The sequence below is a fragment of the Podarcis bocagei genome (assembly GCF_964188305.1).
Source record: "Podarcis bocagei genome assembly, chromosome: 10".
NCBI lineage: Eukaryota > Metazoa > Chordata > Lepidosauria > Squamata > Lacertidae > Podarcis > Podarcis bocagei.
Window position 1 is genome coordinate 62,969,715 of NC_138135.1, and position 15,070 is coordinate 62,984,784.

Sequence of the window (15,070 nt, forward strand, 5' to 3'; positions counted from 1 at the left end):
AGCAACTGTGTTACATCAATTAAATGGGTAAGTAGGAGCTTCCCCAGAGGGGGGCACCATGTGACTCTGTATTGATTAAGACTGCAGTGGAATGTTATTTGCAATCTCATTGCATAATGGAAATCAGGAAGTAGCTGCCATGCTTTCAGAAGACAAATTGCTGCTATCGGAGACAATTCATAGGCTTCTCTCCTTCTTGCTGTTCTCAATGTGCAGCTAATGCATGTTCCACAGGGATTAGTTTCTAAAATCAGTCGACTTTGCTGTCTCCAATAGTAAAAATGAGGGAGAGCTGTAATCTAGTTGACCCTGCATTAAGTGACCAAGATGTCTATCACTACTTCTGATTTATGTATTATTTAACTGGGGTAGAAAAGACTTGAGAAAAAGGAGCAGGCAATTAAAAAAGAGATGCATACAGAAGGCAGTATGATAGTTACCTGCAAAGACAGGAATGTAATCAAGAGTGACTCAGATTTTTTTTGGGGGGGGGGTTAAACTACCACCTAGACAGATCATTTTCAAACACTCATTTCTATAGCAGCATTTTTAAGGTATGAAAGAGTAATTCCCTGCAAACCTCTGAGCCAATACTCACAACCAATGCTATACAGAAAAGGAGTGTTTTGAGTGTGCTTAGATGCTTTTATTCTATGCTGCACTCTCAGCCATTTAAATATAAAAATGATTTCCATGATTCTAAGCACCCTATAGCATAATGATTCGGGAGGGTAGAGAAATGTGTCTCACATCCTTACTAAGCTATGCTGTTTGCCAGCTGAGCCCGAAAAGTTGCATTTCCTTCATCCTGATATACTTCATAGGATTGCTGTATTCTCTATTGCCCAGGAGGGCTTAAGTTATAAGATTTAGCTAGAGAGCCTTTGGAAAAATGACTTAATGGTAAGAGCAACTCAGCAATGGCGACCAGTGCCCTAAAGGGGTGGTGGCTTCTCTCTTGCTAGAGGTCTATAAGCAGAGGCAAACTAAGTTCCTCCTTATGAGGAACGGCTAAGGGAGCTGGGCATGTTTAGCCTGGAGAAGAGGAGGTTAAGGGGTGATATGATAGCCATGTTCAAATATATAAAAGGATGTCACATAGAGGAGGGAGAAAGGTTGTTTTCTGCTGCTCCAGAGAAGCGGACACGGAGCAATGGATCCAAACTACAAGAAAGAAGATTCCACCTAAACATTAGGAAGAACTTCCTGGCAGTAAGAGCTGTTCGACAGTGGAATTTGCTGCCAAGGAGTGTGGTGGAGTCTCCTACTTTGGAGGTCTTTAAGCAGAGGCTTGACAACCATATGTCAGGAGTGCTCTGATGGTGTTTCCTGCTTGGCAGGGGGTTGGACTCGATGGCCCCTGTGGTCTCTTCCAACTCTATGATTCTTTCTATGAAAATGTCTTTATTGTGCATTCTATGATTCTATGATTCTAAGTGTGCTCTCATTCTGGACTTCCTACATTAAGCAGTTGGTGTTATTCAGGTCCCTTCCAGTTCTATGATTCTAAAACCACTTTCCAGAACTCTGTGGGCAATGGCAAGATACAAATATGAACAATATTTCTTATAAGCCTTCACTGATCTGATCCTTTTCACTCATCGTGTCTGGCAGCAGCTGGAAAATTGCAGGCAAGTGAATTCACACCAGATGTGTTACTGCATCTCCAAGGAATGCCATGAGGAATGGCTGGGAAAAAAGCATCTCTTTCAAAACCATGTGTCTCAGTTAGGGGTGTTAGAGATAGTCTGCATTTAAAGGCACATTTACCTAATTTGCACTTCCTGAAAAAGGACGCGAACCAGAAACGAAGCAGACCTTCAAATTTTGCAATGAAGTTCTCCAGTCAAGTGACATGTACAAAATATGCATATACTGGGTAATGTATGCATAAAGATGCACATATTAGTGAAGGCAGCAGCGAACAATGCGTTAAATTATAGGAACCTGCTTTGCAAAAACATGCACTGGGCAAAAGTACAAGACGTGTATTTTAGAAGAAATTTGGTAAATTTTTGTGACTTACAAAAATTGCAAACTGATGTGGAAATGAAGAGAACGGAACTTAAGCATGAAAAACGGCAAAATGAAACTGAGAGATTCGTCCATCTCTAGTCTCTGTGGTGTAAATATTCCTTTGGGTGACCTTGGACAGTTGCCAATGGAGAGTCAAACCCCTTCCTTGGCCTCTATAGCTTGACCATCCCTAAATGCTTAGAGCCATGTTGACCCCCAGTGTGGAGGCTCCATGAGACAACTGCGCCATCCTCCAAAAGGAGAGCTTAATTCTTGGCAACTTAAGGAAGCATTCAGCACTGTCCCCCATCTCTTGTTTGAATCTTGTGGCTGAATTGCTAGCCAAATGCTAACTCCGGTTGTCGGACATTTTCATGTATGAATGAAAAGGATAGAACTTTCACAACGTTCAGCTCAGATACTTTGCAGGCTTTGCAAATGGAAGCGGTTCACACATCTGTGTTTGTGTGTGGTATGTAGGCTTCATTATAAGCATGATCATTCCCAACAGAAGATGAGAAGAGAACTGGCATAATAAGTGTCACTCCAGATAATAAGAGGCAGCATCCATGGTATGTATTGAAACCATCTAATGCACCATTATCTATTTACCATCCTGCAGGATTTAAAATTAAATGCTAGCTGCCTAATCAGTTCCAACTGAGTTTATTGATTAGGGCTCTGTCATCTGTCCACTGTGCTTGATGAGTCTAGAAGTGGCAGGTTTACCTTTCCACTGTTTATGCTCTAGGACATAATAAAGTATATGATGAAGGTAATCAATTACACGTCAACACAATTGTTGTTCTGAAGCAATCTGCTGGGACTCGTCTGGGAAAAATTATAACCTTGCGAAAATTAAGGAAGAGGCTAAGTTTCTCAGAGAAGTAATGACACTTCATTATATTTAATTTGGTTAGACATACGGATCAATATTTCCAGCATTCCAGGCATATTTGCCCATTTAAAAGATCCTCTCTGGTCCTCTTACAAGCAGATTTGTGTGTAAGACTTGGATCTGATTGTCCTATAATTGTGTTGTCAGACAGAGGTGGTCTAGAAGAACTTACAATTAAATACAGAAATAGCCTGAGCCACAACAGTGAATACACTTAAGTATTGATAGTTGCATCTACCTCAATTAAATGATCCATTAAGTTCACAGGTGCATAACCAAAGTTCTGCAAAAACAAAAGTCTGCGCTAGCAATTGTTAAGCACACAATGGCTTCTGTTCTGCGCAAAGATCCCGTTCTGGATCCCCCAAGCCAAGCACGATTCAGAGCACTGTCCTTAACCTTTAAGTGAGGAGGAGGAGGAGGAGGAGGAGGAGGAGGAGGAGGAGGAAGAAGAAGAAGAAGAAGAAGAAGAAGAAGAAGAAGAAGAAGAAGAAGAAGAAGAAGAAGAAGAGTAGTAGTAGTAGTAGTAGTAGTGGTAGTAGTTTGGATTTGATATCCCGCTGTATCACTACCTGAAGGAGTCTCAAAGCGGCTAACATTCTCCTTTCCCTTCCTCCCCCACAACAAACACTCTGTGGAGTGAGTGGGGCTGAGGGACTTCAAAGAAGTGTGACTGGCCCAAGGTCACCCAGCAGCTGCATGTGGAGGAGCAGAGACGTGAACCCGGTTCACCAGATTATGAGACTACCGCTCTTAACCACTACGCCACACTGGCTCTCCTTTTTTCTTCAGACCGAGGGCCAAATTCCATCCTGGACCACCTTCCAGGGGCCACATAACAGTGGAGTGCAGAGAGAGAGGTAAAAATGGTTAGAGCAATGAATGTAACTTTTATCTTTGTATATAGACTGGTTTCTATATTCACACATTCCTGCGCCCCTCTCTATCCCCCATCCAGACAAACAAGGGTTCAAGACACACTCTGGCCAGGCTGAGGAAAGTGTGTGATCTGGGGAGAGTCCTAAAGGCCAGACAGAGAAGCAAAATGGCCACATTTGGCCCCCTAGACCTAAGGTCCCCCAGCCCTGCTTTAAAGCAAAAATAGCTAAGGGTCTAAATGATTGCTTTTCCTCCCACACAAATCTGTCTGGGTAATAAGATCATCCTCTTAGGCCTGTCTGCAAGTCTGCATGCCATCAGGAGAAAGGTGGGTGGTGACCAGAGAGAGAGTTGATTCAGTTGTGACATCCCATCTTTGGTGTGGAATTCCCTCCCCAGGAAGGTTTCCCTGGCACTAACTCTGTTTTATTTTTATACTCAAAGGAATGCCTATTTTTTTTAATGCCAAAGCCATTTAGATTTATCAGTCTGTAACAGGGTTTTTTACCTGGGAATTTAATCTGCCCTGCTGCGTTGAGGCATCATTTCTAACCCTATGTTGTTGTATTTTGTTATTATCCCATCTAGGCCACTCCTAAAGTTGTTTGAATGGACTTCTGCTTCAAAGGTTTCGAAAAAATATTACAACATAGTCACACAATCATGTCTAAGCAAAAACTTGTGATCATGTCTAAGCAAAAACTGGCTTGTAGTGTGATCTTAAACCACTGAGCCCCTTGGGTTTGCCGATCGGAAGGTCAGCTGCTCAAATCCCTGTGACAGGGTGAACTCCCGTTGCTCTGTCCCAGCTCCTGCCAACCTAGTAGTTTGAAAGCACACCAGTGCAAGTAGATAAATAGGTACCACTGGGGCAGAAAGGTAAATGGCATTTCCGTACGCTCTGGTCTCCGTCACGGTGTTCCGTTGCACCAGAAGCAGTTTAGTCATGCTGGCCGCATGACCCGGAAAGCTGTCTGTGGACCAATGCTGGCTACCTTGGCCTGAAAGCAATATGAGCCCCACAACCTCATAGTTGCCTTTGACTGGACTTAACTGTCCAGGGGTCCTTTACCTTTTTACCTTATTTGGTAATAGTAATAAATGTAGTGAAGTCTATTCATCCCCTACGCCAAGTCTACAAGCCTACACTGTCATTCAACACCCATCAGTGTTCTCCATCATCTCCCCAAAGGGAGAAGATATTTGACTGTAAACTTCTCAGGACAGGGACATTAGCATGTCCTGTGAAGTGTCATGTGCATTTCTATATGGCACTTGTTGATAATAATATACAGTCTACAACAATCTTCATTTTTCCCCATTAGACCTTTCCTTTTACACACACACACACACACACACACACACACACACACGCACACACACATTTAAGATATGAAATATTTTCCAACACATACCACATATATGAATAGGGGGATACAAATTTATTCCCCCTAATATTTGAGCTATGGTTTGTATTATATTAGGGAAATGTTCTTGCTGGGATACCCGAAACCACAGCTGGATTGCTTCTTACTTACGTTCATTACATTTCACACATTAGATGAAGAGTTAAAAGCACACCTACCTTAAAAAGTCTTAAAATATTAGCCACCATAATGGAAACTGAACTTGCAGCTGCACCTATAACCCCCGTTATCTTGTCCGGCTTTGTGAAAATAGGTGGGTCTCCATTAGCACACTTCACGTCGGACCCGTCTTTCTCTATCAAGGCTTGCACAAATGTTAAAGACTGCTCCAAAGCGTAGGTGTCCCTGGAGCAAGTGTCTAGTATCCGGACGCCTAAAGTGACATTGGCAAGGAGGTCAGGGTCCTTGTTGATCTGATCGATTGCATATAGCATTGCCTCGAGCCGATGGATCCCCTTTTCCTTCTTGAGCTCCCCACAAGGTACTCCTCTTTCCCCCTTTGCGTGGACAGGGAAAAGTCCCCCCAAGATGACATCTCCATCGAGTCGGATGGAGTGGGCATATTCCTGGCCGTGAGTTCCTCGCATCATCGGGAGCATCCAACACAATTTGGCTGCGAGTAGGAAGAAACAGTGGCCGGAGACTAGATGCTTGTCCTCGTATACCATTTTTCCGGAAGGTGTTGTTGCAATCCAAGACCCAGGTTCTTCTCTGGCTAGAGGTGAAGGTGGACGATTTGAAACTGCCCCTTCTGAAGGCTACCATCAGTGCCCAATGAATCAGAAGATAGGACCATGCAGTAGGTAGAAAAGGAGGACAGTAGGGTGGTAGTTGCTTCTCAACAAAAGTCCTCAAGAAGCCTTTCACAAAAGGAATCCATTGGGATGAACTTTTCCATGTGTTACCTTTGCTTGTGGAGTATTTTCAGCGATGGCAGACTGTCATTAGGGTAAAAGCATCCGATGCTGGGAGGAGATCAGCAATTCACATCCTTGGATGATGTCCTGAGATGGAGACACTCCTGAAATATCAGGGGGGAAATATAGAAAACTGCTTAGTTCAGCTATCTTAATTTTGCTATTACACTATTATCATTTTCTGGAACAGAGCTTATTGCTGAGGTTTTACCCTTCATTTCCTCTGAAGATATTAACTGGTTGCTCTTTGTCAATATACACACATTCCATTACTTGGAAACATTAGTTTCAGGGGGCAACTGAAGGGGTGGCTCAAACATCTCCTCTGCGGGAAGAATTTCAAGCACAGATGCACTTTTAGCTCACATGTCTCAGAGGGGAATGAAGGGAAATCTGCCGCTTCAGATGCTACCCAGTATTGTGGAAAGATGCACAACTCATTCACAAGTCTCTTTTTGGCACAAGTCTACGATGTCCGACACTACAATTCTATGATTCCATGATTACCCCTGAGAGAGCAAGGCAGCGATTACATTAGCAGAGCTGAAGCGACAGCAGAAGCTCAACCCAACAAGGTCTGAACCGACAGTTCCATTGCATTGCATTCTATTCTTTGCATTCTATTCCTTTGGGTTGCAGGTATATAAGCCTTGAAACACAGCGCTCATGCTGTTGAGATAATGCACATCCTTTATGTTTGCAAAACTGCATCAGCATAAGGGAATTTCTGCCCGATCATGTTCCTAAGGAAAAGACTGTATAATCTTATTGCTATTCTGCCGCATTGTCCTGTACTTTCATTCTTCTGCCTACATCTGTTTTTTGTGAGGCAAAAAAATGGCAAACATATCTATTTCCCAAAGCTTTCCCTGGCCTCTGACACCAGTGGAATGATGATTACTGGCTACTGTAATTGAATTCATAGTGAATTGTTTTTATTGTATATCTGATTGGGGGAGGTGTTGAAATGGTTTTGTATTTTTTGTTTTTTACTGCACACGCCCTTAGCATTATTTTAATGAGAAGTGATATATTATCAGTGATGTGATATTTATTATTAATGTGGGTTACAGAGCCAGTGTAGCATAATACAGTAGTTAAGAGTATCGGATGAGGACCTGGAAGAACAAAGTTCAAATTTCCACCCAGTCATAGAACTCATTGGGAGGCCTTGGGCTAGTCACTCAATCACAGCCTGACCTACCTCAAAGGGTTGCTGTGAGGATAAAGTAGGAATGAGGAGACTTGTGTACAGTGGTAGCTCAGGTTACATACGCTTCAGGTTACATACGTTTCAGGTTACACACTCTGCTAACCCAGAAATAGTGCTTCAGGTTTAGAACTTTGCTTCAGGATAAGAACAGTTTCAGGTTAAGAACAGTTTCCGGCGGTGTGGCAGCAGCAGGAGGCCCCATTAGCTAAAGTAGTGCTTCAGGTTAAGAACAGTTTCAGGTTAAGAACGGACCTCCGGAACGAATTAAGTACTTAACCTGAGGTACCACTGTATTCCACCTTGAGCTCCCTGGAGGAAAGATGGGAGGTATAAATGTAATAAATAAATAAATGAAAATTACCCCCCACAAAAAAAGAAGAAATGAATTTCACCAGCACTGCTCCACTGACCCAAGCTATTTCACTCATTCAATATTCCTGCTAGGAATTTGTAGAAACGGCGTAACTCCAGGACTTTCAACACTGCCATAAAAACAGTACTTGATCCTGTCCGTTTCTTGTCCTGCATGGCAGATTAGAGGATCAAGCGCCATAAAAGCTAAATCTTCCATCAGGTTTGGGTTTTATGCTCACAGCTGAAAACTAAAAGCTACTTTGGGGTGGCTGTAAAGAATTAACTGTATATCATATGAAATTGTATTTGTAGTATAAGTGGATTGGACAAATTCCTGGAGGATGAGGCTTTCAACAGCCATCACCTTATTTGTTCCATCTCCCCTGTCAGAGGCATTAAGCCTCCAGAGGCCATTTGCTGCAAATCACAGGGCCCACCTGACATCTTTGCTGGCCACTGTGAGGACATGATCCTGGTCTGGCTGGACTCATCTGCTGCGGCAGACTCATCTTTATGTCTACCTCAAGGGTTTGGGAAGGGGACTCACTGTGTAAAGAAACCATATTGAAACTGCAATATTACGGCTTCCCATGTGGATGGAAATGCAACATGGTTGACGGAAAATGGAAGCCATCTTGTATGGAGCATCTCCAGCCCCATCATCCAGCCCGGACACTGAGGTCTAGCGCCGAGGGCCTTCTGGCGGTTCCCTCGCTGTGAGAAGTGAGGTTACAGGGAACCAGGCAGAAGGCCTTCTCAGTAGTGGCACCTGCCCTGTGGAACACCCTCCCACCAGATGTCAAGGCAATAAACAACTATTTTACTTTTAAAAGACAACTGAAGGCAGCCCTATTTAGGGAAGTTTTAATGTCTGATGCTGTATTGTTTTTAATATTCAGTTGGAAGCCGCCCAGAGTGGTGGGGTATAAATATATATAAATATATACCCAGATGGGCGGGGTATAAATATATTATTAATTATTATTATTATTATTATTATTATTAAGTATATGGCTACTAATTATGTTACCTCTATAGGTGCTCTATAGTTCTTTGAGAGATGTCACTCTCCTCACTTTACAGATATAGAACTTAAGGTTGTCTTCTTCCACTGCCTTAATAAGATTGAGGTTTGACCAAACTGCAGGAGGCAGTGGAAGATAGGAGTGCCTGGAGTGCTCTGGTCCATGGGGTCAGAAAGAGTCAGACACAACTAAATGACTAAACAACAACAACTGTTTCCGGTGGGCGAGCAGCACAGACATATCCCATACCCTCCAATATTTCTCTGTTGAAAATAGGGAGATCCTATTCCACAGCAGCAACAACAACAACAACAAAACAACAGCTTCTTTATTATTTGTACCCGGCCCATCTGACTGGGTTGCCCCAGCCACTCTGGGCAGCTTCCAATATATATAGAAACATAATAAAACATTAAACATAAAAAGCTTCCCTATACAGAGCTGTCCTCAGACGGCTCAGGGGTTGGATAACTTCATGCCCTCCAATATTTCTCCGATGAAAATAGGGATGTCCTAAGGAAAGGCAGGATATTCTGGAATCAAATCAGAAACCATAAAGGCTTCTGTAAATCTAGGACTGTCTGGAAAATAGGGAACTTTGGAGGGTCTGCGATCCATCTTTCCCGTATCACTTCTCATGTTCTAGCACAGGCATGTCCAAAATCCATTTCGGGGGCCTAATCCAGCCCTCCAGTTGGTTTAATCTGGCCCTTGTGGCAGTCTATCTCCTGGGGTAAAAAAAACTCAACAACTTTAATCCTAAAAAAGCTCAATAACTTCATTCCTAAAAAAAGGCCAACAACTTTGGTCAGCCCTCAAGCATTTCTATTATTATAATTCAATCTTTATTATTTTAAAAAATATACATTTATACAACACTGTCTGGTTTTGTTTGTAACAAAAAAGAAAATGATGGCAACTGAAGCAAAGATACTTTGTATACCTCACAATACACATGACACTACAATTTATGAAAAAGGGGGGGAGGGGGGAAGGGGGGGAAAGAAAAAGAAAAAAATTAAGAAGAAAAAGTAGTTGAGGTTTTAAAAAAGACTTCCAAACATTCTCATTGTATGTTATCTGTTAAATGAACTTTTACCTCACAGTTACTTATTTCTTTTATTTTTTATCATATTTCTATGTAAATTGTCAATTACCTTTATATACTACAAGGCTCAGTCTAGGTCTGCCAGGAGATTACCCTTTACACCATGGTTCTTCAAATATTATTTAAATATTCTCCATTCCTTGTGAACTTTTTGTTTTGTTAGGCCTCTAACTCTTCCCGTCACCTTTGCTAGCTGCAAGTATTCTATCATTAATGTTTGCCAGTCTGCTATATTAGGTGTTTTAGTATTTTCCCAATTTCTTGCCACTAAAATTTTAGTGGCCCTCATGCGTGTTCACTTCATCAAATATAAAATATGGCCCTCTTTGAAAAAAGCTTGGGGGCCCCTGTTTATAGCATTGCTGCAGTGGCATGATAAGGCGCTGCGTGGAAGCAACTGCAAGGCCTCAACTAAGGAAGGTGAATAAACTGGACAATACAATGTTCTGGGATTTTAAAATTGGCCAGAACTTTATTGATTCCAGGTGTAGGTGGGATTCGGCTTAGACATTGGGTGTACAGTGGTACCTCGGGTTAAGAACTTTCTGGAGGTTTGCTCTTAACCTGAAACTGTTCTTACCCTGAGGTACCACTTTAGCTAATGGGGCCTCCCGCTGCTGCCATGATATTTCTGTTCTCATCCTGAAGTAAAGTTCTTAACCCGTGGTACTATTTCTGGGTCAGTGGAGTCTGTAACCTGAAGTGTCTATAACCTGTAGCGTCTGTAACCTAAGGTACCACTGTATATTCTTCTCAGCCTCCTGATGGAGGGCTGAGGTATGACAGGATCAAGCCCAGGATTAATGGGTTATCCGCAACATGCAAAGTTACCAATCAAGGGAATCTGTTGGCTAACTGGGGCTTCCTGAAATAGGCCACAAGATTGGGTAAGCAGTCCTTTTTGCACTTCTTATGAATCTGAGAACAATACCCAAATTTCAGAGTCAAAGCCCAGTTGATAGCCAAATCCAGGATGTAAACCTAAAGTATGAACCAAGCAAGCAAAATGTGATTTGACTCATTAGCAAAACACTGTGATTCCATGCCCCGGCCCCACAGTTTAACCACCCACATGACCTTTTCCCCAGGTTACTACCTCTCAGTGAATCCTGTTTGGGTTTCAAATATTCCACCAGTTAAAACTTATTAGGGCATAGACCTAACAGGAGAAGTATAAACGGATGAGTGTTTCAAAACCTGTGAAAATGAGTCAGGCTGAAATCTCCTGTGTTCACAGTAAAAATATCTCACTGTGATACCAAAATAAAGACTTGAAAATGAAACATAGAGAAGCAGTGTGAACGAGAGAGTGTACCTATTAGAAGTATCAGGGATCAGGGTTGTGTGAAGCACAAGGCTTTTTTAAAAAATATATATATATATTTTTAAGGATAGCACCATTCTCCCTCCTATTATTTGGCTTAGGTTAAGCCTCTGTGAGTCTAAGATTTACAGGACACCAGATACCATCAAACTGGCCTTCTTGGCACATCTCAAGGTATAAATCTGTACAGATTCTGTTCTATTCAGGTTCCTCGAGACGAGCGACTAGGACACTCTCTGCTCTTAGTTCCATATAAGTAAGTCTAAAGTAGCTTCAGTGGCTTAAATATATATCCATCTAGATTTATAGTTGTGTGACTCAGAAAGCAGAATTTGGCCCCGCTGATTATGAGTCACCCTTAACCTCAAAACACTGGACATCAGCTTTACATTTATTGGATAGTGTCTCCAGGTAGAAAAGACTCCTATAAAAACAGTATCTACAGTTAACAGTAATTCCCGGGTATTAGATTATTGCATATGCTGAGTCATTGGTTCCCATTATAAACAGGGGATATGCCTGCTTCAGAATTTTAACGCAGCTCTTGAAGAATGGCAAAAGTAGATCTTGCTATACACATCATTTAATGCACCTCATATTTAAATGTCAAAATCTGAAATTAAAGATGCAAGAGTATAGATGATGATGGTGATGCATGTTTTGGGGTGATGTACAACATTATGCCCCCCAAAAAACGGTGTGAAATCGTGTGAGATCACAATGTCCAAAATGCCTGCCAGGCTCTTGCGAGAAAAAAATGGGATGTCCTGGTTTTTCTGGGACTGTTGAAAGGTATGCAAGTATGCCCCAAGCAGCAAAATATGATGCGCAAATGAAAGCTCTTGTATTATTTTTTCACTGAATGAACTTAGAAGTGACTGGAAAGAGGAACTTGGAGGAAGCAGGTTATTTTTCTAGCACACTGAAAGCAAGACTCCTGTGACTTTGTGATCTCCCCTATTCTTTCAAGCACCCCCATTTTCTGTATGAATGTTAGAAACCAGGTGTAGGGCCCTGTATCGGCATGAGGAGTGTAAAAACCAGCAATCTGAAGGACCTCCTACACCCTTATGAATATTAGAGCCAGGCCTCAATATCAGCCTCAGAAGCCCTTGTTTGTAGGCCCTTCATCAGGATCAACGAGACTGGTAGGCATTTTACACAAAACCATCTCAGTGATGACCCCATACTTGCATACCCGTCGACAGTCCCAGAAAAACTGGGACATCTCGTTGTTGTTTTTCTCACAAGACCATGGCAGCCATTTTGGACATTGTGATCTCACACGATTTTGGGCAGTGTAATCTGTTTCCTGCTTGGCAGGGGGTTGGACTCGATGGCCCTTGTGGTCTCTTCCAACTCTATGATTCTATCATTCTATGATCTCGCACGATTTCACACCACTTTGTGGGGGGCATGATCTTGCACATCACCCCAAAACGTGCATTTTTGGGCCGAAAGCACTTTGAGGTGAATTGTGGGGTGAAATTGTGCAAAGATCACATGTCCAAAATGCTCTCATGAGGGAAAAGACTGGAAGATGGCGTCGCGGAGAATTGAGTCTCAGTTTCTGCCTTCAACATGGCGGAGGGTATGTTAACTTGTGAAACTCCCCTCTGAGGAAATGCACATTCAGCCCCTCCCTTACCGACGTTTAGATGAGCCTTGAAAACCATTTTGCCTTGCTCTGCTTTTCGTTAAAAGGCACTGTGCCGGTTCCTTTATTGTTTATACTCTTGTCCTCTCAGTTTTAAATGGTTTCAAATTGTTTTATTGGACTTGCTGTGCTGGGCTATGGAGTGGTTTTAGACTGCTGCCTTCGGGCACAAAGCAAACCCCAACTGGGCTATGGCGACGGCACCGCTGCTTCCACAGCCTCATCACTCACGCCAAGCCATGAAAAACAGGCTGCTCTGCTACTCCAGCTCCAGAGCTGGAAATGCAAGCAGGTCTCTATCCCACAAACACAACTTGCAGCTCACTGGGCCTGTTTAGGATGCAAACGTGCTGCTCCACCTCTGCAACACCCCATATTGGGGCTTTGAGCTGCTTCCACCAGTGAGGATGCTACCAATGGGAGCATCCATCCATCCGTATTTTCAGCAGGTAGAGTGGCGATCTCTGCAGGACCAGAGCCTGAATAGCAACAGAGCCCAGCACATGTGAACAGAGGGAGCTGGAGAACGAGCCTCTGCTTCTTGCAAACACCCTCCAACATGTGGTATGGTGGATCAGGGTTCCTGACTGCATAATCTTAATGAGTTTGATATTTATCTATATTCAAAGCTGTACATGCATGCTGTTGGGGGAGAGCTTTGGTCTTGAAAGCCAGCACAGCACAAACACACACACACACACACCTGTTGCTGCTTTGCTACAACTGATTCTTTGCAACGTTACCTTGATTGAATAGCTCCATAGGCTCCACATTTTTCTGAAAGATTACTCAGAAGTAAATGTCCTCAGCCCAGTATACCTGAAGGAACGTCTCCACCCACATCGTTCTACCCAGACACAGAGGTCCAGGGCTGAGGGCCTTCTGGCAGTTCCCTCACTGCGAGAAGCCAAGTTACAGGGAACCAGGCAGAGGGCCTTCTCGGTAATGGCGCCCGTCCTGTGGAACGCCCTCCCACCAGATGTCAAAGAGAACAACTACCACCAGACTTTTAGAAGACTTTTAGAAGGCAGCCCTGTTTAGGGAAGCTTTTAATGTTTGATGCATTACTGTATTTTAATATTTTGTTGGAAGCCACCCAGACTTGTTTTGTGGTGCAGTGGCTAAGAGCGGTAGTCTCGTAATCTGGTGAACCGGGTTCACTTCCCCGCTCCTCCACATGCAGCTGCTGGGTGACCTTGGGCTAGTCACACTTCTCTGAAGTCTCTCAGCCTCACTCACCTCACAGAGTGTTTGTTGTGGGGGAGGAAGGGAAAGGAGAATGTTAGCCGCTTTGAGACTCCTTCAGGTAGTGATAAAGCAGGATATCAAATCCAAACTCCTCTTCTTCTTCTCTGCAGTCAGTTTTATTTATTATTTCTCTATTCCACCTTAACATGGCTCTCCGTCTCCCCATATTTTTCCTCACAACAACCACCACCCTGCCAGGTAGGTTAGGCTGAGAGACTTGCGACTGGCCCAAGGCAACCTTGTGAGCTTGGCGGCCAAGTGAGGATTTGAACTGTGGTCTACCAGGGCCTCCTAGCCTGGCACTCTGTAACTACACTGGGGAAGTATAATAAGCTAATCTCAAGCAGCTATTTCAGGGATTCCATAATATGACATTGTTGTCATACAGCCAGGATGGCCATGTGATCAAAGCTTTTACTTATTTAATGACATAAGGGAGCTAAAGTAATTCAGAGGAATGTGATTTTCATTGCACTTGACTGTGACGTATTCCCAGAAACAATGTGTTGTAAGTAATTCATTTTCTGTTCTCCATACAGGTTTTCACCACCAGCAACAATGAATCACATGTCCCATCTTCAACAGCAGGCAGTGAACTAACTCTTTGATGTATGAGCATCAAAATGTGTATGTAGTACTTTATTCTGCTTGTGGGACTTCTTTATGCTTCCACACGCTATAAACGTAGGGACATTTATAGCGTGTGGAAGCATAAAGAAATCCCACAAGCAGAATAAAGTACTACATACACGTTTGATGCTTGTGCATCAAAGGGTTAGATCACTCTCCACTGCCAAAAACAAGGGGACATCTGATTCATTGCTGTTAATGGCTAAAACCTGTCTGGGAAATAGAAAATGAATTGCTTATAATGCATTATTTTTAGACTACGTCACAGTCCAATGCAATGAAAATTACATTGCACTGAATTACTTTTAGGCTCTTTATGTCATTGAATAAGTAAAAGCTTTCATTAGACTCCCTGGCTTATTCAAACCACATCA

The 15,070-nt window shown here is 42.9% G+C and overlaps 1 protein-coding gene across 3 annotated transcripts in view; it reads right to left on the minus strand.

The window, feature by feature from the left end:
- GRM8 (glutamate metabotropic receptor 8) overlaps positions 1-15,070 on the minus strand; it is a 551,348-nt gene that overhangs the window by 526,091 nt on the left and 10,187 nt on the right. For all 3 annotated transcript variants that reach the window (XM_081211526.1, XM_081211524.1, XM_081211525.1), the window contains exon 2: positions 5,379-6,241. In XM_081211526.1, coding sequence (XP_081067652.1) covers positions 5,379-5,888 — 510 coding nt within the window. In that variant the 5' untranslated portion in view covers positions 5,889-6,241. The remainder of the gene's footprint in view (positions 1-5,378; positions 6,242-15,070) is intronic.